This window comes from Haliotis cracherodii, unplaced genomic scaffold, assembly GCF_022045235.1.
Source record: "Haliotis cracherodii isolate W230 unplaced genomic scaffold, xgHalCrac1.p SCAF_2, whole genome shotgun sequence".
Lineage (NCBI taxonomy): Eukaryota > Metazoa > Mollusca > Gastropoda > Lepetellida > Haliotidae > Haliotis > Haliotis cracherodii.
In genome coordinates, this window is record NW_027266275.1 from 24,950,021 (window position 1) to 24,975,394 (window position 25,374).

Here is a 25,374-nt window from a genome sequence, read left to right on the forward strand (position 1 = left end):
TCCAGTTGTCCTGTTTCTGACTCCTCAATTACGGGGAATTCAGCCCAAATTGAGGTAATTAGCACTCAAATACCCAACTCTAACATGCTCCTTTTCACAAGCTCACATGATAACTGGCAGGATTGGGAGGGAACCTAAACTTTGTTAGGCGCAGCCGGCTTGTAATAGAAGGAATATCGACGTAGAAAAGGAGAAATGGTCATTAGTTGCATGTACATTAATGTTTCAATGACGTAACCTATTGTTTTTGTGACGTAACTGCGCGGGCATATTGTGATATCTGGCTGGTTGTTTTTTTATGCGTTGCACGAACAACCATTTGGAAGTAAGCAAATTTTTAAAGTTATTGTTCTCAAGAGTTAAAGGAAAAAAATCAGTCTGAAAAGATAGATTTTGAATTCAAATCAATGATTTATCCGTAAGGTGGTAAACCATCGGCCCATATACAATGTAGTTAATCTGTATTTGGCGTATCTGTAATAAATGAGGTAATGTGGTCAAAGCCGGACCGGGAACACACTTGATGACAGTAGGAGTGAAAACAAGGAGGTTCAATTCAGTAAAAAGTATAACATTTTTATAACCCATTTATAAATCAGTGGCAAGCAATCATACTAAGTGGTTTAAGAGTAGATTTAACATTATCCTTCTTTACATAAGCAGTTATTATGCTTACTATATTAGCATAAGAATTTTGGCTTGTGAGTTTCATTAAGATGTTGTTTTCAGAGTGATCAGTAGAAAAATTAAGAGAAACATGAGCTCTGTGAATCAATTCCCTTAAACGTACATAGATAACACAGAAATGTTATCCTGGCTATCAATTAAGTGAATGGTGCCATAAAAATACCCACACCTGTCTCAGGCAAGTTACATCATATATATATATATATATATATATATATATATATATATATATAATATTATATATATATATATATTTATATATATATATATATATATATATATATATATATATATATATATATATATATATATAGTGTGTGTGTGTGTGTGTGTGTGTGTGTGTGTGTGTGTGTGTGTGTGTGTGTGTGTTTTGAAAATCAGATCTTAATCATGTTTGCCCTAAAAAAGGACGGTAAAAATACAAATACCTGCCAGAACCACTGTAATAATGCTGATGCCAGGCGTTTGTGGTTGTTTGAGAATTTTAGAATATTGGTCGCTGGAAACACGCTTAGTGTTTGAAAGTCGAAGTGCGCTATGATGGAGAATCCATCTATCAGCAGCTTGGGTTGGGTTCATGTGTTTTGGTACAGAAAGGTTTGATGAAGTTGCATGAGCGTAACCTGTGCGGTGTCTCAATCGTTATGACCAAAGAGAAGAAGGTTGACATGACATATGGTTGTGATACAGAACTAGACAATGTCTAGAAGCGTGTTCTTTTCAAAGACGATTTGTAACATTTTGGCACATTTTTATGGGTATTTTCGGTATATGTTTTTATGTGAAAGTAGTTTTTGTGACGCTTACTGTTGGGGATGTATGTATGTGCTGATTATCCACCGGATGCTGGTAAACGGGTTTCAAGTGCTGTCTTTGCCAGGTTTGGACAGCAGTCAACCACCGAGCTTTCCATTATGAATTTGCTCTAGAATTAGAGTTATCTGCCCTTGTAGACTATATCAACGTCACAGGATTGATCGTTCTCGATGTGTCTGGATGAGAAAAATTTCTAGAAGGCTGGCTGTACCTATATTCATAAGAGCGACAAGAGGGCTTTTCGATTCCATTTCGAACGGACTTGCTTCTAATTTACTTGCCAAGTGAAGTTGGATACCTATTTGGATACACCGATTACCTTTCAGCTACCAAAACTGTTCTGGGTTCAAGAACGGAGAGAGGCCTCTTTCAAAACATTCAACAGTGATAACATTCTGAACATTCGTGGGTGCATTACCATTATTTCTGTGGCATGTTACGTATTGCTGCTCCCTCCATTTGACCCACTGCATTGCATGTTTGATTGTGAACCTACATTTGTGTGTTTAAATATAATTGATTGATTATTCATTAATCGTGTGTGGTCATTTGATGATTTCACAATTTAATAATGTGCGAAACGATTTCCGGGTTAACCTCAATTTGGAAATCACTTTGTACCAGAAATTGGGGGCTCTTCCGTGATGCGAATTAAATTGCTGAAAATTCTATATTTGTGAAAAAATCAGTGCTGAATTTGCCAGTGATCATTCCACTATCATTACTTTACACAGGATTATTGTAAAATCAGTTTCAGTAACATGAGTATAGGGTTGAATTATTTATTGAGTCTCCAGGTGAAAAGAAAATCAGGGTTTTGAAGAAATCAGGCTTGTTGGCTTTAGTTATGTATTATAGTCTTGGTGCTACGACTTCAATGAGAAGAAATGAAATATATAAAAAAACTTGATGTGGAACATTTCGTTGAAGAAGACATTTTGATTCATTCAGCTTTGGCTTTGCTGACTGAAGAAAGAACAGAAACTTTTGAACTGAAAAATCAGGAAATGGAATTGAAATTGAAAGAATTGGTGAAAGCAAGGCATGAGAATTTCATAAAGAGGGATAGGAGAAAATTTCAAAAAACAAAAGAGGAAAGAGAAATCAGATTGAGGGCACTGTCAAAAAATCCTTGAAGTTACTAAAAATGACAGATAAGTCACTCCTTCACAAGAAAATATAGTTGACAATTTTGTCTTATATTTTGAAAAGATGGCAACAAAACTGAAATGGAAAAAAAGTATTAAAAGGCAAACCTCAAGAGGTCTATTCAGCACTATCAGTTGATGTTAGTTCAAATAATGATCGGATGATAAACTCTATTTGCTAGACTTTTGAGTTAGGCCAGGGGGATAAAGGACAAATACAGACTGTGAAAGAAAAGGGGTGATGATGCTTGTGTCAAGTTTGCTCTGGAAAAGAAGACTTTGTTGAATAGGATATGCTTATCTAAGGATGTTGGTCAGAAGTTTGACAAGTTGAGGCAGCTTATTTCGTTAGAAGATTTCAAGCAGTGTGCACATGCTGATATTAGGACGTATTTGATTGAACAGAAGGTAGATCTGTTACAATAGGCTGCAACCTTGGCAGATGACTACTCAGTTAATCATAAGGGTAATTTCAGGCAGTATGGTTACTCTTCCAGGAAAGGTCAGTCGGGTAATTCAGGTCTAGAAAGGTCGGCTCAATCTGGACAGACAGGTTCGAATCCTGGATAATTCATCCCCTAAGAAATCAGATATCTCAGTTTGTTCGAAACAGGAGAGGAAATGGAGACAGCCAGAACATTCTGCTGGAAAGCTTCACCAGGTTGAAGTTACGTTGGTGTTTTGTGATGAGTTTGGTCCACAATACTCCTATGGCTGGTCATTTTGGGCGCTAGCAGAAACGAATTTAGTTAATTTCTTCCGGCCTAGTTTGCATCAGGATGTATCACATTTTTGTAAGATTTGTCATGAATGTCAGGTGTTAGGAAATCCTAATCTAAAAACATCCTCTGCACCTTTGAAGCAGATACGAGCGTTTGAAGAGCTGGGTTATTATTGATTGCGTCGGTCCCTTGCCTAAAACAAAGTCTGGTAATGATTTGTTGACAACTGTGTGCACTTCATCCAGATTTCCAGAAGCCGTCCCATTGAGGAACATTACTGCGCCAGTTATCGTTAAGGCTTTGATCAAATTTTTCACCATGGTTGGCTGTCCCAAAGTAGTTCAGTCTGATCAAGGGTCGAATTTCATGTCAGGGTTGTTTCAGCACTTCATGCGAGTTGGGAATTGGACAAGTCAAATCTAGTGCTAACCACTCTTAGGCACCAGGTGCATTGGTGATATTTGATCAGACAAAAATATTATTAGAATTTACTCCTTTGAAACGGAAAAGGAGTGAGGAGGAGGCATTTGCAGCAAGAAAGTCAGTTCATGAATTGTAAGGATTCAGTCCTTTTGTGTTAGTCTTAAAAGACTTGAAAGATGGCTTAACGACCAGACAGACTTGAATTTACTAGACTGCGTGTCTACTATCCGAAATAGACTTCTGAAGGCAACTGACCTTGCCAGAGAAGATGTTAATTTATTGTAGGACAAATTGAAAGCCGACTCTGACAAAAATTCCAAAAATGGAAGCTTCAGTCCTAGCGATAGTGTTTTGATATTGTTACCCATCCCTGGTCAACCTTTGAGGGCTAGATACCATGGTCCTTATGTATTTGTTAAGACAGTAAATGAACCGCTGGTCCTCAAAAACAAAAACGGTCGTGTCATTTGAATATGATAAAGGAATATCATGACAGGTCTTGCTACTGTCTCTCCTGTTGGATCTGTATCATTTGAGGACAGATCTGAGTTTATCGGCCAGTATATATGTGTTTGGTGGTTTGGGTGAGATGGCTTGTCCTTGGCTTAAGAATTCTGAGGGATTAAACAATCTTGATGTGAAATCAGATTAAGTTCACGAGTTTGTCCATTTGTGTCCGGATGAACCGGTCGTACTGTCATAGGTTGTCATGACATAGGTAGGTGATGCATTGCCTGTTGAACAATATGAACCCACTCAAGTTATAAATTCTCTGAAAAAGAAGTTGAGTTGGAGAGCATCATCAAACGGAGTGACAGTGAGTGGAGTTTACCATGCATCCTGGTACCCAAGCTAGACAACACCTAAAATCTAGACAACACCTGAAATCATTATCCAAAAGTGACTTGTTCCCCATACCAAGAATTGGTGATTGTATTGACATAATTGGTCAAGCTAAGTATGTAAGTGTGACCCTTGGTAAGGGTATTACCATATCCCACTCAAAACTGAGTGTGCAAAGACAATGTCTGCTTTTGCTACACCAGATGGATCTTATCAGTACAAAGGTATGTCATTTTGATAAAAAAAGGCACCGTCTACCTTTCAACGCCTCATCAGTGACGTCAATTCGGGTCTACAGTGGAGTGGAACGATCATTTGAACTATCACAGGGAAATCCGATTGCAATCTTGCAAATTGTTCAGACACATATTGTGTTCTTATGTCATATAATCAGACAATGTCAGATACGACCGACCAATACAACAGTAGAAGCTATTGCAACGTTACCACTTCCGAAAAGCAAAAAGCGCCCCAGGGCAGCGACTGAAACGTTCAAGAATTGGATTATAATTAGAGTTATCTGCCCTTGAGGGACTTGAACGCTCTGGGCGTTTCTTGATGGGAAAGTTTCTAGAAGGCTGGCTGTACCTATGTACGTAAGAGTGAGTGAGTGAGTGAGTTTGATTTTACGCCGCTTTTAGCAATATTCCAGCAATATCACGGCGGGGGATACCAAAAATGGGCTTCACACATTGTAGCCATGTCGGGAATCGAACCCGGGTCTTCTGCGTGACGAGCGAACGCTTTAACCACTAGGCTACCCGACCGCCCCCTATATACGTAAGAGCGACAAGAGAGCTAATCTAGGCCTTTTCGACCAGTTTGTTTCTAATTTACATGCCAAGTGCAGCTTCGATACCTATTTGGAAACACCGAATTCTTTTCATCAGCTACCAACACTGTTCTAGATTCAGGAACATGTTTCAAAACACTCAATAGCGACAATGTCCTGATCGTTCCTGAGTGCACTAACACTTATTTCTGTGGCCTTTTGCTTCAATGCATTTTTTATTGTAAAGCTAATATTGTATGTTTAAATGGGTTTTTTTTATTATTCATTGATCTAGTGTGATCATTTACTGATTTCACAAATTAATTATATGCCGATTTCTTGGTTAACTTTTGTGTTTTAATTTAGAAATGACTCAGTGGGGGCCCGTCCGTGATCTAAATTTGATTTCCTGAAAATTCTACATATGTGAACCCCCAATGCTTTACACAAGAATATTGTGAAATTAGTATTTCTAATATGGAGTTTAAGGTTGAAACATTTGTTAAGCCTCCACGCGCGGAAGAAATTAGGGGTTTGAAGAAATCAGAGTTGTTGGTATAGCTACGTATTACAGCTTTTGATGCTGACTTCAATGAAAACTTGAAAACGTGAAATTAAGAAACTTGTTGTGGACCATGTGGTTGAGGAGGACATTTTAATTGATTCGTCGAAGGAACGTTTTAACCACTAGCCTAACCCATGATCGTGGATTGTAATGCAATGTTGAGACTAAATTCCTAAAGTTCAGAATCAGAAAGCGATGGATTAGCGCGTACACTGCAATGACTCTACACAATGAAGGGAGGAGACGGCACTAAATCGACGTCGCAGGGTTTGGACGTGGACAAAAATATAACCTATCGGTGATGGAAGTACGCAGATACCGTTGTCCAGCCAGCTTCCTCTTTTGATGAGTGATCCCCCGTGTCGTGTAATGATTGCCACTTCGGCTACACCTTACATATGTCACAAGGCAATGACACACATTTCCTGACCGTGATAAATCAGTGTTATGGACGAAAGTGAATAGGTTGGTGAGAATCACCTTTCAACATTGAGTCATAAAAGATGATGTACGTCCTGGCTCTACACCAAACGCCCATTGCGTGTTGATATAAGTGTACAGGGAAGCATCTTGAGTCCGTATACCTCGTCATCATGTGAAGTGAATGAGTATGGTTTTACGCAGCTTTTAGCAATATTCCAGCAACATCACGACAGGCGAAACTTGCAATGGCTTCACGAATTGTATCCATGTGGGGAATTGAACTTGGCCCTTGGATATGACCAGCGAACGCTCTAATATACCACTCAAAAGATGTTAAGAGTTAATCTGATTATTGTTAATCTGTCATGACACTGTCACGTCCTCATCTTGTTTGGAATTAAGATATATTCAGTACATATTAATAGCAACATATTATAATCCGTACGATTTCACAAGGAACGGAACCGTTTGGATTACCGAAGTCTCACTATAACGAGGGCCATTTGCGGCCTCCTGTTTTGCAGTACAGACGGAAAATTATCCCATTTTTTTGCAGTGATCGTCTCTTGAACTTTCGTTAGAAGGTCGATCAGAATAGCATCCCCTTTTCCAGATGGGTACTTGATCTTTCCACCTATATGGCGTTTAGTTGAGTTTTTTAATTAAATAAACATCTGAGAAAATGTTAGATTGAAGTTATTGTTTTTTAAGAGCTATCTAGAGAAACAGATCTCAGTGCCTTATAAACACATTCAGTTCAGATGCGTCACTCTTAAGTGCGCAAATGGGAACTAATGTTAAAAATGTCTTCTATGGGTTTCAGTTTCTGGAAACCAACATTGATATCAGCTAGAAATGCGTGAAGGTAGATATGTAATGCACGTATCACCATGTATGTATTCCAATGTTTTATTGATTCGCGTTGAAAATAGAAAACAAACGCAATTATCGGCAGTTGGCTTGGGCGATATCAGTATGATACCTAAATGGGTTTGAAAATATATATTATCGACGTTAAGACCTCATTTCAAGGTTTCCATGGATACTTCTGAAATGTTTGAAATCTTTGTAAAATCGTTTAATATACATATACATAAGTAGGTTAATAAGACTACATGTTAACATTTTGTAGAAATGATTTTGAGAAGTGTGAGACATTTCCGAATGCCAAGAGACTATTGCCTTGCTGTCAGGTGAAGGAAAAAAACATTTTCAACCACAATATACCTAAGAAACTTAATACTTAGTCTTACATTACCACGAAAAGTGGAAATGGTTTTGAATTGAAAGAAACATGTCTCGGGACTTTTAATTACCTGTATCGGTGTTTCCTGTCACAAGCAGTAATATCGTTACTGTATTGATGTTTTTAACCATCTAAATACAGTTAGAAAAAAGTAATATAACGTTGTTTTCGAAAACTCTGAGGCCAATGTATTTCCTGGAACAAAATATTTTTAAAACAATACCAGCCTCCATCATTTGAGAACAAAAGATGGGTCACTAATTTTGGTGTATTTGGTCATCGTCAGTAAAGCCTGACCTGTGTCATTGTATCTTGTCATCGTCAGTGAAACCAGACATGTGTCATTGCATCTTGTCATCGTCAGTGAAACCAGACCAATGTCATTGTATCTTGTCATCGGCAGTGAAACCAGACATGTGTCATTGTATCTTGTCATCGTCAGTGAAACCAGACCTGTGTCATTGTATCTTGTCATCGTCAGTGAAACCAGACCAATGTCATTGTTTCTTGTCATCGGCAGTGAAACCAGACCTGTGTCATTGTATCTTGTCATCGTCAGTGAAACCAGACCTGTGTCATTGTATCTTGTCATCGTCAGTGAAACCAGACCAATGTCATTGTTTCTTGTCATCGGCAGTGAAACCAGACCTGTGTCATTGTATCTTGTCATCGTCAGTGAAACCAGACCTGTGTCATTGTATCTTGTCATCGTCAGTGAAACCAGACCTGTGTCATTGTATCTTGTCATCGTCAGTGAAACCAGACATGTGTCATTGTATCTTGTCATCGTCAGTGAAACCAGACCTGTGTCATTGTATCTTGTCATCGTCAGTGAAACCAGACATGTGTCATTGTATCTTGTCATCGTCAGTGAAACCAGACCTGTGTCATTGTATCTTGTCATCGTCAGTGAAACCAGACCTGTGTCATTGTATCTTGTCATCGTCAGTGGAACCAGGCTTGTTTCAAACCATCGTAAGGAATGCATGACCTTTATTTGACATCGCAATCTGACAGCTGTTGTTGAGCTTCCCTTACATCACACCACAGTGTGTGATCCTGACAATCAGATTTGATGTAAGAGAGGCTCATGTGATGAAGACTTATGTTACACTGGATTTGTGGTCTCCGCTAGAACCACGAACTCGGTACAATCCCTTGGTTCTTGGGACTTACGAAGTGATATAATAGGATGGGGTTTGCCTAGTGGTTAAAGCGCTCGCTCGTCACCCCCATGGCCTGGATTCGATGCCCTACTTAGGTACAACGGGTGAAGCCCATTTATGGTGTCCCCAGCCGAGATATTGCTGGAATACAGCTAAAGGCGGCGTGAAACCTTACTCATTCACTCACTCTTAACAATATTCCAGCTTCATGACGACGGCCTCTAAATACATGAGTCTGGACCAGACAAACCACTGATTGATATTATGACCAACAATCCACGCCGTCAGGGCACGATGACACACTATCAACCAAGTCACTGAGCCTGACCACTCGACCATTACGTTGCCTCAGAGGTCCAGCATCACTTGTTAGGGACAAAGTGTTACACGCAGCGATCATGCCTTGCGGGTGGATATGGCGCTAAAATTTATCCTTATTATTAAATCAACATTTGGTTGTAAAGAGATTTTTAATGTTGAAGACCGAGGAAGTCATATCGAGAACGTGCAAAGGCATCTCACTGTCCTACCATTTGAACGATGTTTAAGAAGTTAACGCTTTTCAACGCTGAAGGCGCGAGGACCTTTACTCTGATATAACCAAAGCACTTCATTCACAGAAACAGAGACTATCTGTTGAATGGGAGACCTGAATGTGAACAGAACATCAACACGTGGTGATTGTACGGTTCATCCATCACTTGCATCAGGTGCTCGCTGCTCCATATCAATAGTTGTGTACAGAAGTCCTCACATGGCGCATTAGCAAACAAAACAAACAAACTCGTGATAATGCGATTGGTTCATGAGGACTCGACATTCTTACGATGCACCAAAGTGGGGATTATTGTTATGCACCACTTTTAGCGAACGCTTTCACTACCCAGAAGCTTCGATGCATCAAGGAATGGCATGTGAGGTGACATGTTCGGACACAAATCATAATAGTTTGGCTCTAAGACATGTTCATGCCCTTCATCCACCTTCTACCATCATTCCCAACATTGAAGGGTAGCTGTTGATTCTGTCTGAATTACAACTTCAACCGATTTGAAACGTTCGCAGTCTTTAGTGTCCAGGATTAACCATGCTTGGCGGTCAGCTTTGGGATTTGCTACCACCACACTGCTTTTGACACAAAGTGATTGAGTTATATCCCGACATGTCAGCTAATTGCATAAGGACTGCCACGCTCGTAGACGATTTGCACTTTACGGAAACCCAAGTTTGTGAGTCAGGTGCTAATGGATCATGATCGCAAATCTAGGATTCGAACACTGGATCAGCGAATATAGGCACGGCTAAGGGGCTTACTGTGCACATCGTGTTATGGCGCCTTAGATTGGTGAAAAGAAGCAATAAAAGGAATTTTCGATGGCATCAATATCCCTTTTAATCATTGTTATGAGACACGGATTCACCAGACCTCACACAACGTAGAGTCTATGTAAGAAGCCCCGTGCATGTTGTCATCACAGCTTTGCGCAGTCTAAAGACCACACAGAAATAGATTTGCTCGGTAAAACCAGACGTCCGTCTACAGTCGTCCACGCTCATTCCAAGTAAAATCATTAGTCAAGCAAATATACTCTTTATTCTACACTGTTGAGTCCCTGTTGTTAGGCATTGACTACCCGCCCAAAGCGATGTCTAGAGCTTTCGCTTTGGGACAACAGTCTGGATGTAGTGGTTGTTCCGCTCTGCTTTGAAATACTCGTCACCAACAAAAACCGAGCGGAAACAGTGGACGGGGTTCCAGCACACAGCGAAGTAAAACGCAGGCGTCACGCTGAAAAAGTGAGTGAAGATTGTTATACACCACTGAAAGAGATTTTCATGCCGAAATGCGGATCAAGATAGCGAATCGGCCAGGCACTCGTCTGCAGAATCGTATCAGGGCACGCAGAAATTACTCAAGTTGGAGAACAGCATTAAACGACCACAATCTGAAGACCCAATGAGCTACTAATAATCCCAGGTTGCTATAACATGCTCTCTTGGTTACAGAGCTACATTATCACTCCAGGTCACTGAGCTACATCACCAGTCCAGGTCATTGAGACACATCGCTCCAGGCCACTGAGCTACATTATCACTCCTGGTCGCTGAGCTACATTATCACTCCAGGTCACTGAGCTACATTATCACTACAGGTCATTGAGCTACATCACCATTCCAGGTCACTGAACTACAACACCACTCCAGGCCACTGAGCTACAACACCACTCCAGGACACTGATCTACAACACCACTCCAGGCCACTGAGCTACCAAACTACTCCAGGCCACTGAGCTACAACACCACTCCAGGCCACTGAGCTACATCACCACTCCAGGTCACTGAGCTACAACATCACTCCAGGCCACTGAGCTACATCACCACTCCAGGTCACTGAGCTACGACACCACTCCAGGCCACTGAGCTACATCACCATTCCAGGTCACTGAGCTACAGCACCACTCCAGGTCACTGAGCTACATCACCACTCCAGGTCACTGAGCTACAACACCACTCCAGGTCACTGAGCTACATTACCACTCCAGGCCACTGAGCTACAACACCATTCCAGGTCACTGAGCTACAACACCACTCCAGGCCACTGAGCTACAACACCACTCCAGGTCACTGAGCTACAACACCACTCCAGGTCACTGAGCTACATCACTATTCCAGGTCACTGAGCTACATTACCACTCCAGGCCACTGAGCTACATCACTATTCCAGGTCACTGAGCTACATTACCACTCCAGGCCACTGAGCTACATCACTATTCCAGGTCACTGAGCTACAGCACCACTCCAGGCCACTGAGCTACATTACCACTCCAGGTCACTGAACTACAACATCATTCCATGTCACTGAGCTACAACACCACTCCAGGCCACTGAGCTACATTACCACTCCAGGCCACTGAGCTACAACACCACTCCAGGCCACCGAGCTACAACACTGCAGGTCACTGAGCTACAACATCGTTATGGGCCACTGAGCTACAATACTCCAGGCCACTGAGCTACAACACCACTCCAGGACACTGAGCTACAATATGATGCCAGGTCACTGAGCTACAACATCGTTATGGGCCACTGAGCTACAACATCACTCCAGGCCACTGAACTACAACATCGTTACAGGCCACTGAGCTACAACATCACTCCAGGCCACTGAGCTACAACACCACTCCAGGACACTGAGCTACAACATCACTCCAGGCCACTGAACTACAACATCGTTACAGGCCACTGAGCTACAACACTACTCCAGGCCACAGAGCTACAACACCACTCCAGGCCACTGAGCTACTACATCGTTATGGGCCACTGAGCTACAACATCACTCCAGGCCACTGAACTACAACATCGTTACAGGCCACTGAGCTACAACATCACTCCAGGCCACTGAGCTACAACACCACTCCAGGTCACTGAGCTACAACACCACTCCAGGCCACAGAGCTACAACACCACTCCAGGCCACTGAGCTGCAACACCACTCCAGGCCACTGAGCTACAACATCACTCCAGGCCACTGGGCTACAACACCACTCCAGGACACTGAGCTACAACACCACTCCAGGTCACTGAGCTACATCACTATTCCAGGTCACTGAGCTATAGCACCACTCCAGGCCACTGAGCTGCAACACCACTCCAGGACACTGAGCTACAACACCACTCCAGGACACTGAGCTGCAACATCACTCCAGGCCACTGAGCTGCAACACCACTCCAGGACACTGAGCTACAACACCACTCCAGGACACTGAGCTGCAACACCACTCCAGGACACTGAGCTACAACACCACTCCAGGACACTGAGCTACAACACCACTCCAGGACACTGAGCTACAACATCGTTACGGGCCACTGAGCTATCTAGAACCATTGTCCAGATATGGATTTCATGCATTAATATAAAAAAGAATTGATACAAGATATAAGAAGTATTTTTTTTATTCAACTTGAAAATGAGTTTCCACTGTATGTTTATTTTGCATGACTAAAACAAATATATCTAGACCACTGTATAGTTGTTGAGAATAGCTACTATTGAAATATATAATATATGTACTGACACACTATGAAACCGCATAGTGGAATTTGGGAAATATTTTTCAGCAAACTGACAGAAAACTGGTATGTCGAACACATTGTGGTAGTGAGGCCTGAAGTCATGGCACATTGTAACAAGAAAACAGCATTATAACTATCCCTCGCCATGGGGCACATTAGATTTTTGTTGGTCAATATGGTAGTGAATATAAGCTGTAAAAAAGAGTCCTATAAAGGCTTAAGAAGAGATAGGCTCTAGGGTTGTTTGTGTCATCAGAAAAAAATATTAAATGTGAAATAAATAACCACAAAAGGTCCCTTTAGAAAATATAATTTAGGGCACCAGATTTCGAACAAAGTCTTAACAAGTATCTTGTAGATGAGCATGCAATTTTTCATTCATGACACTTCATCAGTTTCTGAAAAACCTTGTACCCATTGAAGACACTATGCACATGGTTGAAAAGCACGGAGCAAGGGCCATAACTCTGTAAAAATTGAATAACTGTCAAAATTGAATGTAAGACACCAATTTTCAAACTCATTTAGGATCATGACTAGTAATATAAACATGTAAAATTTCATTTCTCTAACTTAAATAACTTTTGAGAAACTTGTGCCTTTGAGAAGCGGACGGATGGACAAACTCCGATCCTGTATTCACCTCATTTGCATTTGTCATACCTTGACATAAGTTTCCAGTCACTTGTTACTTATCCAGAGTACAAATCCACTATGCATTTTCAAAGTGTTTCAGGATACAAACTTTTTCAAGTCCAAACATTTTCTAAGACTTTCTCTACATCACTCTTTACCTTGGAAATAAAACATGGCTTGAAAGTGAGTGCTTTGCAAACCAAATAAATATTTGCATATGATTTACAAAGCAATGAGTAGCTTCTCTCAAAAGTACTCTCTCTTTAACTACAACAGTTCACAATGCACAGAGAAACCTCATTAACCTGGATTCTACAGTTCCCCACACAACTGTCTGCTTTATTCTGGTGTTGGTCAGACCACACAGTTGGGATACGATGAAATGCATCCACAAAATCGGCGAGCCTGATCATGATCACCCGATCCCGTTAGTTGTCTTTAACAATAAGCATTGGTCACTGAAGACCAAGTCCCTATTACAAAGTGAGACTCTTCTCATGGTTATTTAGGGGAGCAAATTAGGGGGATAAGGTCCAGTTTATTGGTCACAATAGCAAGATAAATAAGTACCATTCAAAACTTATAATATGTCACTGTTACAATCTTTTTCACGTCATATTATGACGCTGTTCTGTTGATGAACAAACTGTAAGTGAACTTTTTGTCAACTTCATTGCAGCACATTGCAATTCCCAAGCCAGTAGTATACAGTACCATACTATCCGTATTAGTTCATCAAAACATATTCATTTACACATTTCAGAATTTGATTTCTGCTACACTCGCAAGAGGAATAACTAAAGAGTTGTGGTGTTTTTGACTACTGAGTACCCACTGTCTTGTGTCAGCATAATACTCGAGACATAGATCATACTATCAAGAGGTGGATCATACTATCTAGAGGCAGATCATACTGTTCAGGAGCAGATCATACTGTCCAGAAGCTCATACCCTCTAGGGGTGGATCATACTATCGAGAGGTTGATCATACTAGCCAGAAGCAGATCATACTATCCAGAGGTAGATCATACTGTCCAGAAGATCATACTCTCTGGAGGTGGATCATACTATCCAGAGGTAGAGGTACCTCTGAACAGTATGATCTAAAGAAACATGTAAATAATATATTTATTTTTTTCTTTGTAAATTCATTCTTATATTTGTAAACTAATGAATAACCCAGAAAGTCATGTTAGTGTATATCGCAAATCCCAATGTGCTGCTGATCAAGGTTTTATCACTATCCCTAGCAAACAGCGAGCAGTGTACATCAATGCTGCATCTCAGTGTCTCCATCCGACTTCATGTCCGTCCACCATCTGCGGCTCCAGGAATCCTCGGAACATGGAGCCATCAGCCAGCCATCTGGCTCCATAACCTGAAACATCACATACAACACTCTCAAAAGCCATTACACATATGCATAGCAACATACGTTGACACAGACGACAGCAATAACAACTATAACAATAACAATGATGAGGTAAGGTGGTGAAACTGAGTTCCATGATGTGTTCAAGGTTATTGCACCTTTGTGTCTGTCTGTTGTACTAGTCCGGCTCTGAACTTATTACTGCAACCTTGCAGTTTTTATTTAGTGGTATGAATCATTGCTGTGGAAGGGTTATTTCCTTTGGGAGAGTTAATTTGTTTGGTAGCCAAGCACATGGCACCATGGTGTGCATCTGGTGTGATATTTTGTGTCTGATTCATGGTGCAATGTCCGTAAAAAGTGTCAAACTGTTCCACAGAGCTTTACGATACAAAACTATAGATTCAGTATGAACACTAGGGCTTTGTTATATTGGACAGAAATGGCTGACCGCAAAAACTAACTGCGACTGTTGTATAGTAGTCCTCGCCCACTGAGTTATAATGTAAAATGTATACCCCACTCATAGTAAACAGTCATTGTTTCATCCCCTCAATGCTGAGCGCCAGGCAGAGTGATAACCAGTACCATATTATAACGCGTTTCGATTGACGTGGCTGGGGACCCAACCTTTAAACTTCTGCACTCAGAGCAGACACAGTATCCACTAGAACACAGAGGCTTTGTGTTAATGATGATGATGACAATTACGACAAAGATGATGATAACAACAACAACAATGGTAATAAGAGGAGGACCGAGTAAAAAAATAATTAGTGTCCAATCCTTTCAAGTGTGTCAGTAAAACCATTTCCACACTTGTATCTGTCTCACAGTTCGAGGTTTATCCCTGGTGTCACAACTAACCATTCTCTTGTCTCATTTCCACTATGATGACGTCATGCTGAAAACAAAAGGGCAGCGTATGAAGCAACAGCACCACATGACACTATTCACCATGACAACCATCAAGACATTGTAGATCTTGTAGGTCAGCATCCTCCCGAGGCAAGGGAGTTTACTGGCTGAAAAAGTCCAGTTTCCAACATGCCGAACTAGGCTGGAATTATGGAGTTATATTTTGGCTGGACTAACGAGACTATGCATAGTCCAATCAAATTGCGTAACGAAATCGAATCGACATTTGGTTCGTTAACAGTTTGGATTTCAACGTCCAGGTTTTGGTCAACTGCAGGATTTGCAAATCACAGATATCTTCCAAATGTTTACCTGTTTTAATCAAGGTGCTCACGTGGTTACATGCACTTCGAGAGGTAAGATCTGTTATATTGCAATAAAGATCTTGATCATCGATTAAATCGTCTTGACTGGGCACTACAATTTTGTTTGAAGCAACTGCAAGTGATATGAGAGGTGGAATCTGATTGGTCAGTAGGAGGGACATGGAAGGGACATAACTCGTAATAGCCACTGGTGGCACTACGATCGCGCCCAGAAATTTCAGCCTTGTTCGGCAAGGGTGGAAACTGGACTTTTAGAGTCAGTTAACTCCCTTGCCTAGGGGAAAATGGTATCTCAGTTACAGCATTGGTAACATCACACTCAGCAATATTCAGACAAACCAGTGATTGATATTATGAACACCATCTGCTCTTGGAATATGATGACAGTAATCAACTAAGTCATGGTGTCAGGCCAAACAGGTCATGTACTCGCAAGGACAAGCATAGGTTGCCAGGGACATACTCTAACATGTATTCACATGGGTGTTGACATTGGTGCAGCTGGACAGGTTGAGTGAGTGAGTGAGTAAGTATGGTTTAACGCACTCTTAGCAATATTCCAGCAAAATCCAGCAATATCCAGCATGAGCTTCACACATTGTACCCATGTGGGTCTTCGGCATGATGAGCGACATCTTCGCAAGGCAAGGGAGTTAACTGACTGTAAAAGTCCAGTTTCCACCCTTGCCGAAACTAGGCTGGAATTCCTGGGCTCGATCCTAGCGCCACCAGTGGTTATTACGAGTTATATCCCTTATAAGCCTCTCCTATGGACCAATCAGATTCCACCTCTCGTATCACTTGCATTTGTTTCAAACAAAATAGCGGCAACTAGTCAAGACGATCCCTATCGATAATCAAGATAAATTGTGATAAAACGGGTCTTACCTCGCGAAGTGCATTAAATCACATGAGCACCTTGATTAAAAACGTGATAAGACTTGGAAAACATCTGCTGACGAGTTGGCGGTGCACATGCTTTGCAAATCCTGCAATCGACCGAAATCTGCATGACAGCTTACTAACTGGATTTCGATTTCGGTGTGCGATTTTGATTGGACTATGCATAGACTCGTTAGTCCAGCCAAAATGTAACTCCATAATACCAGCCTAGTTCGGCAAGGGTGGAAACTGGGCTTTTATAGAGAGTTAACTCCCTTGCCTCGGGAAGATGGATGAGCAAATGCTTTAACCACTACTCTACCCAACCGCAGCTGGTCAGTGCTACACAGATACCAAAGTAAAAGTAATTAGTGCCCACGGTGTCAGAAGCCAAATCTGGCACTTACTGTTAAACCAAACATGGTTATCATTACAAATTCTCCATGCATGTGGTTCATTCATTAAATGATGTCCATCACAAAAACTCCAGTGATATGAAGTCCTCTATACAGTTGGAAAAGTAAATTCAGTACTTAATTTTGTTTATTTTTTGTTTAACGCCTCACTCAGCAATATTCCAGCTATAAGATGGCAGTCTGTAAATACTCAAGTCTGGACCAGACAATTCAGTGACTGACATCATGAGCATCGATCCACGCAATTGGGATACGATGACATGCATCAACTAAGTCAGCGAGCCTGACCACCCGATCCCCTTAGTCAGCTCTTACAACAAGCACAGACACCTTTTACGGCAAGTATGGGTTGCTGAAGACCTATTCTACCATGAGTCCAGTACAAAAGTAAACATATTTGAGTGAGTGAGTGATGGCATTTGACCCAGTATTTTTGCAGCATGCATATAAACCAGGTCGCATATCATCATGTCAGTGTACAGTGTCTGTCATGCCTGTTTTATAATGGTCATTCATGGAGAACAAATTGGGGTTTAATGTCATGTTTTCCAGATTATTGTACTTATATATCAATATGTGTCTTGTTACAGACACACGGAACAACCCAAAGCTAGTCTGTGAGTTGGTGGTTTTTTAACCACTTTTCATACGCTGGTATTAGTTAATGCAAATTGTTTCCCAATTTTGTTCCATTCACATTTTTCTGAATACATGTATATCCCCATTTTTCCTAACATCTATGCACCCACCTTTACCAAGAGGCTGTATCCTCAATTAATTCTGCTTATGAATGACAGAGTGATGACAAAACAAACCAGCGATTGAAATCATGTGCAACAATTCATGACAAACAATTAGACACATGACACATTACAACCAACCAATGCTCTCTGAACCAAACTGTTTCATTTATTAACCAATTATGTGAATAATTGTCCCCAGCTGTGAGTGAGTGAGTGAGTGAGTGAGTGAGTGAGTGAGTATAGTTTTACGCTGCTTTTAGCAATATTACAGCAACATCACGGCGGGGAACACCAGAAATGGGCTTCACACATTGTACCCATGTCAGGAATCGAACCCGGGTCTTCGGCGTGACGAGTGAACGCGTTAACCACTAGGCTACCCTACCGCCCCTGTCCACAGCTGAATTAAGTAATGATTAGTGAGTGGAAACAGTGGAGATGGGACTCACAGGCAGCCAGTGGATGTTGATCCAGGTCGCGTTGGCCATGATCTTGTTGAGAGTCATCAGGGCGTGCTCATTCTTGTCCTTCTCAGCTGAAACACACACCAAGACCGTCATATGTTATGAATGCACAACTCATGAAAATGAGTAAAGATAAAGACTCACAGATGGCGAGCTAAAAACTGTAAGCTTAATTCTGCCAGCTACATGTATTCACGTCTGTCAACTGTAGACTTCTGCCAGCTATTCATGTCTGTCAGCTGCAGACTTCTGCCAGCTATTCATGTCTGTCAACTGCAGACTTCTGCCAGCTATTCATGTCTGTCAACTGTAGACTTCTGCCAGCTATTCATGTCTGTCAGCTGCAGACTTCTGCCAGCTATTCATGTCTGTCAACTGTAGACTTCTGCCAGCTTTCATGTCTGTCAACTGTAGATTTCTATCAGCTATTCATGTCTGTCAACTGTAGAGGTCTGCCAGCTATTCATGTCTGTCAACTGCAGACTTCTGCCAGCTATTCATGTCTGTCAGTTGTTGACTTCTACCGGCTATTCACGTCTGTCGACTGTAGAGGTCTGCCAGCTATTCATGACAGTCAACTGCAGACTTCTATCAGCTATTCATCTCTGTCAACAGACATCTGTCAGCTATTCACGTCTGTCAACAGTAGACTTCTGCCAGCTATTCATCTATGTCAACAGACATCTGCCAGCTATTCATGTCTGTCAACTGTAGATGTGTCAGACTCTGTCTCACTGTATACTCACTCCCAGTACTGGTGCCCCACCATGAGATGCTGTTGTCTCGGTGGAAATGTTTGGCCAGCGCTCTCGCTCCCACCGACAGCTCCGAGTTGGGCCTACCAGACATAAACAGTATCATTATTGTCTTGTCAACATGCACACACTTTAATGAAACCGACATCAGCGGGACACAGATGTCTGGTGACAATGTGCAGACATCTTAGTGTTGTTTGTTTGTTTGTTGTTTAACGCCGCACTCAGCAATATTACAGCTATATGACTGAGGTCTGTAAATAATCGAGTCTGGACCAGACAACCCAGTGAGTGACTGATATCATGAGCATTGATCCAGGCAATTATGATACAGTAACATACAACAACCAAGTCAGCGAGCCTGACCACCCGATCCCGTTAGTCGCCTCTTGCGACATCTTATGTAGGGATGTTGGCTCTCTTGACATGATCTGGGAAAGCAGGTAGGTTTCTGACAATCTGCTGCTCCTAAGTCTGAATGCCCAAGATGCTATCAGGTTCTGAGTGTCCTGTCAAAGAAGATAATAAAACCTGAGATGTCAAATAAAGTTTTCCCAGTGGGTTAGGTGGAAGCTGCACTCCGCACTATTCCAGCTTTATGATGGCAGCCTTTGAATAATCAAGTCTGGACCAGACCAGCCAGTGATTTATATGAATGAGTAAGGAACCATGCCATCAGGGTGTATTCAATCAAGTCACTGAGCTTCACCACCCACTCCACCAAGTTGTATCTAATGTCAAGCATGAGGTTGCTGGGCAACAACTGTAACCCGGAATCCCCATGGTTGGTTGGTTTGTTGTTTAACGCCGCACTCAGCAATATTCCAGCTATATGACGGTGGTCTGTAAATAATCGAGTCCTAACCAGACAATCCAGTGATTGATATCATGAGCATCAATCCACGCAATTGGGATCGATGACATGCATCAACCAAGTCAGCGAGCATGACCACCCGATCGCCTCTTACGACAAGCATAGTCGCCCTTTCGGCAAGCATGGGTTGCTGAAGACCTATTCTACCCCGGATCTTCACGGGTCCCCATGGAGGTTGGTGGAAACAAACAATCCCATAATGTAATTGTGTTTGATCTGTGACACACATGAAACCCCTCTCGGTAGAGGAGCACAAATCAGCTTACGAGTGTTTTTCCTTGAAAGATTTGAGTAACGTCTGTTTGGACACCGGCCATATTTCCTTTGTTCCCACCGTCTTCCTGATTCCGAAAAGGTCCAACATCCCTCGCTTCCCCAACAACTGCAGCACAGGGGATTGCAACATCATAACATAAGCCACTACCAAAATACCCAATATAGTGCCAGGGCACTGTAGCTCACACGGCTATGGTTTGTTTCTTGTTTAACACTGCAATCAGCCATATTGCACCTACATGACAGTGGTCTGTAAATAATCGAGTCTAGACCAGGCAATCATGTGATTGACGTCATGAGCATCAATACACAAAATTGGGATATGATGGCAATCACGTTACCAAGCCTTGCTACCCATTCCATTTAGTATAAAATGTCTTTTTGTCATTAAACAATATATCACGTGACTAACCACGGTCCGGGTAGTCGTGTGGGTAACTTGGTCCTATTCAGGACCCACCCAACCAAATCTTCTTGAGGCAATGGAGTTAACTCACTGTAAAATTTCTGAACTCAAACGTAGTACCACCAGTGGCTACTACAAGTTATGTCCCTTCTATGTCCCTCCTAGTGACCAATCAGATTCCACCTCTCATATCACTTACATTTGCTTCAAACGAAATGGTGGCGCCCAGTCAAGAATATTTGATTGATAATCAAAATCTATGTTGTGATAAAATGAGTCTTACTTCGCAAAGTGCATAAGATCACATGAGCACCTTCATTAAAAACATTAAAAGATTTGAAATATATCTGTTGACACTGAATTGGCGGTACACATGCTTTGCAAATCCTGCAATAGACCAATAATCTACACGGCAGTTTATGAACCAGATGCATATTTAGTTACGTGATTTTGATTGAACTATGCATAGACTCGCTAGTCCAGCCAAAATGTAACTCCATAATACCAGCCTAGTTCGGCAAGGGTGGAAACTTGACATTTTTCGTCAGTAAATTCCCTTGCCTCAGGAAGATCGATGATCCGACCCTAGTATCTGAGTTACCCGTCCCTAAGCTAATTACCAATACACAACATTACTGACCAGGAGGACCTCACGGACTCGGTACTTGATCTCCTCCCGCCCCCACAGCGTCCACAGTGTCTTCAGTCCCTCCAGTAGAGGGGTGATGGAGGCAATCATGGCATTCCTGAAATACATCCTGGTGTCATTCATTGTTGTAAGAGTCAACAATGGCAGTTAGGTAGTCAGCTGTAAACAATCTAGTCTGGACAATCCAGTGATTGATATCATGAGCATCGACCCACGCAATTGGGATGGATGACATGCTTTAACCAAGTCAGCGGGCCTGACCACTGGATCCCGTTAGTCACCTCTATTTGTAGAGGACTGCCTCTGTGGTTTAGTGGTAGAGCATCTGCCCGGAGAGTGTAAGGTCCCGGGTTCGAACCCGGCCATGTCATACCAAGAGACTTTAAAGGAAGGTACTTGTTGTTACCCTGTCTGGCGTTCGGCATTAAGGGGCTAAAACATGATTGGTCGGCCCGGAGTCAGTATACTGTGTCTGAGTGGGGTATGCATGTTAAACTGTGGCATGGTATCTCAGCGGGCTAGCACTATAAATCGGCATCAGTCCAGACTAGTACAAGCAGATACACACACAGACACACACAGACAAACAGACACACACACACACACACAGACACAAGCATCCACGTTGCTATATAAGTGTAATAATCTTGGACACAACATTAAACCCCATTTCAGCTCACCTTTTTGAAGATTTTGTTAATAAAAATTAATCCACATATAGATCAACAATGAAAGATCTCAATTATTCTCACGACTAGTTTTTTTGTCTTTATTGTTCAGTCCAGGGAAAAAGAAATCTGGACTGAAATCTTTTTAACCCGGGTGGCAATTTATTAGACTTGCCAGTCCAACTGTGTGGCTGAATATTAAAGACTGTCGGTGTATAGAATAAACACAATAATGTACAAGGGCCATTATCAGACAATACTGTGTTCCATGTACTCAGTCTCGTACGCCAATCACTTGACCAGGATTGTGAAGACTTGTACATCTTTCAGAAGAGTATGTTCTGACAAAAGCTTCCAACAACAAGTCTGAAAACATTAATATGTATTCCTGAAAAGCCTATGGTTTCTGACTGCAATTGCCGTAGAAACATCTCTTGTGAGATGGGTACAATGATATCTTGACTGAACTTATTCATTTGTTGTTGCCGCAGACCTACCTTGACTCTGCATACGTTTTCTCATCCAGCAAGTCATACTTGGGCAGGTTCAAGGCAGGACAATATCTGTAAAGTAAAGTGCTGCTCCATTTCAAGTTTTTGTGACATTATGTCCTGCTTGCATGACTATCATATCAACTGCGAGAAGGTGAACATAGTCAAATATCATAGCACTGTTTGTGTTTAAGGGTGATTGACCAGACCATGGCACACAGAAGCTGTAGCAAATAACCACTCAATCTATCTATGATATTTCTAAAATATCTGATGTTTCATGTTTGACTAGCAATTCATTCACAACTGTCTATCAGTTGTATCAAGTAGAAATTGCCAGTTTCCATAGACGTATGTTCTGTAAATATAGAGCAAAAAGCAATCAAAGGTTCAAGGTTGTTCAGATTATGACTAATAGGAGATATAGTGAAACCACACACACTTGAAGCCCATTAACATTGTACACCATTAGCGTTTTCTCATAAAACACATATGGTATCACATATGTCTTTCAACAATTGATATTTTATAACAAATATTATATTTGAGATGACACATTCTTAGTAAAGTACAAATTCTAGTACTTTTTCAGGATGAGTCCCATCCGGAATTTGAACCCACTCTCTCGGAGTCAGGCACCTAATCGCCAGCACATAAAGTCAGCGCTCTCACCCACTTAACCACCGTGACTTCCGCAAAAATGGAAGTCCAACAACTGGTAGTCTAGATCACATATACTCTGATACATGTAACTTGGTACTGCTCAAATGGCCAAAAGCTATGAATACACAATGCCTTTAAGAAAGTGGTCAAATGTTCAAAGTAGACACAATTTTAAGGATTACAACTTCTTTAAATACTGTAAAGGCGAGGTTTCGGTATAGATCCTTACTTGGTTGTCAAGCGAAACCTCGCCCTTACAGTAATTAAAGATGCTGTTATCCATAAATTGTGTCAACTTTGTCATCCGTCAACTTCTAAGTAATGCCCAAACTATTGGTCAAATGTAACAAATGTTATATTTGGGATTACACAATAAATTGTTTAATAAATTGGGGGCAAAATCAGAAACATTTATCTACTTTTCCTGCATCCATATTGTCAACATGTTGCCCAGCTCGCGGTACAGTGGGTAGGTGGGATAGCCAATAATTGTCTCCCTTGCTCTATATTCATCATCTTCATCCTCAACCAAGAGAGCCTTTAAATCATCTTCAGTCAAAAATGCATCACTTCTTGACATTTCGTCTTGCAGAACCTTGATAAAAAAACAACATAATTTAATTATATTAATTTTCTTTTAGTTAGATTTTCAAAAAATGTCGATCATGATAAATCAGGTATCTATCTATCTATATCTATCTATCTATCTATCAATGGATTTATCCAAATTTCAATTCTTTTAGGTATCATATATGACTATTCTGGTTTGTACTGTATGCTCGGCATGGAAATACATTTCTACCCAAGAGAGGTTTAATATTATGCGATAATTCGCAAAATTATGTCCAGATCCTGTGAAAACTTGGGTGATAGTGTTATTTTCCAGTTTTGAAAACTGAACTTTATGCGTTTCAAGGAAAACAATTCGAGTGTGCAATAATTCCGCGAAATCTGTTCCATGTGACAATGACATGAACATACACATTATTGTTACAGTATTAGTTTATCGATATACTTACCTCCTTGATATATTCGTTGATGACAAAATCCTTCTTCGACATCTTCGGCGATTAACTGCGCTGGGAGTTACCGATGCTAGCTGATTGCGAGTTCAGACTCCTTCAGCGAAAACCTACACGGTATATGTTGTGTCAGCAGTGCAGTCTACAGTAAAGTGAGAATCTGTGGTTGTCCATTGCTGACGAGTAATTATTCGAGAGAGTTCTTCTGAAGATCCATGCCGCTTGCACCTCAATTTCATCACTAGCCAACACGGAAGATGTCAACACTAAGTCCAAGGGAGGTAATTCGTATTTATAAGGTCATATTGACAACCGCTAAAAGACTCCATTTCAAGATCGATAAGAGAACTAATTTTTCTCCTTAGATCAAGGACACTTAAATGTTGCAAATGCTGTCAGCTAAATGATATATGGAGAATCTCACCCAAGTGTCTTTTTATATCAAATATATCTACACGAGTCGATACAAGTTCAAAACTCCGAGGCTTGCAAAGAAGTTTTAAAATCTTATCGATGAGTGTTGATATATTTAATATAAAAAAGCACAAGGGTGAGATTCTATTTATCACCCATCATCATTCTTCCAATTTTTTTCAGTTTGTAGACAGTGATAAGCAGTGTTTAAAGGGCAAGTTCACACGGAAATGAACCTTTTTTTCTTGTACTTTTTCCACATTAAAAGTGTTAACATAGAAGTGTCATAGACAAAAATATAAAAACATCATATTTAATTAACATATTTTTTGCACTAAAACGATTTATATTTTTCACATTTACCAAGTGTTCTATTTCCATAACAAAAACACCATGGCTTATGTCCCTTGCAATATGACGTCATTGGTGCCAATTGATAAACATTATGACGTCATCATGCTTTGTTAGAGCCGCTTCACGTGGTGTAGGTACAGTTTTGTGATTCTAGCATCTC

At 41.1% G+C, this 25,374-nt stretch overlaps 1 protein-coding gene across 2 annotated transcripts; it reads right to left on the reverse strand.

Annotated features, from left to right (window-relative positions):
• Positions 1-12,948: 12,948 nt before the first annotated feature.
• Positions 12,949-24,695, reverse strand: LOC139468854 (uncharacterized). 2 transcript variants are annotated; one of them, XM_071250986.1, is made up of 9 exons: positions 24,444-24,695; positions 23,844-24,019; positions 22,768-22,833; positions 21,594-21,699; positions 20,538-20,653; positions 19,389-19,480; positions 18,628-18,713; positions 15,761-15,797; positions 12,949-14,899 (listed from the first exon to the last, which is right to left on the reverse strand). In XM_071250986.1, the coding sequence occupies exons 1-9, from the start codon at positions 24,483-24,485 to the stop codon at positions 14,805-14,807; spliced, it is 816 nt and encodes a 271-aa protein (XP_071107087.1). In that variant the 5' UTR covers positions 24,486-24,695; the 3' UTR covers positions 12,949-14,804. The 2 variants fall into 2 exon arrangements, with proteins under 2 accessions (XP_071107087.1, XP_071107088.1); XM_071250987.1 differs by lacking the exons at positions 12,949-14,899; positions 15,761-15,797 and adding an exon at positions 17,055-17,126.
• Between the last annotated feature and the right edge of the window lie 679 nt (positions 24,696-25,374).

What these genes read in the sequence shown, in the direction of transcription:
- LOC139468854 (XM_071250986.1), bottom strand. Translation starts at nt 24,485, where the DNA reads ATGTCGAAGAAGGATTTTGTCATCAACGAATATATCAAGGAG. An exon ending in TCTTTCAAGGAAAAACACTC is followed by an intron (nt 19,481 to 20,537) that starts GTAAGCTGATTT and finishes TATGTCTGGTAG; the next exon opens with GCCCAACTCGGAGCTGTCGG. An exon ending in TCAACATCCACTGGCTGCCT is followed by an intron (nt 15,798 to 18,627) that starts GTGAGTCCCATC and finishes TTTTGTTTTCAG; the next exon opens with CATGACGTCATCATAGTGGA.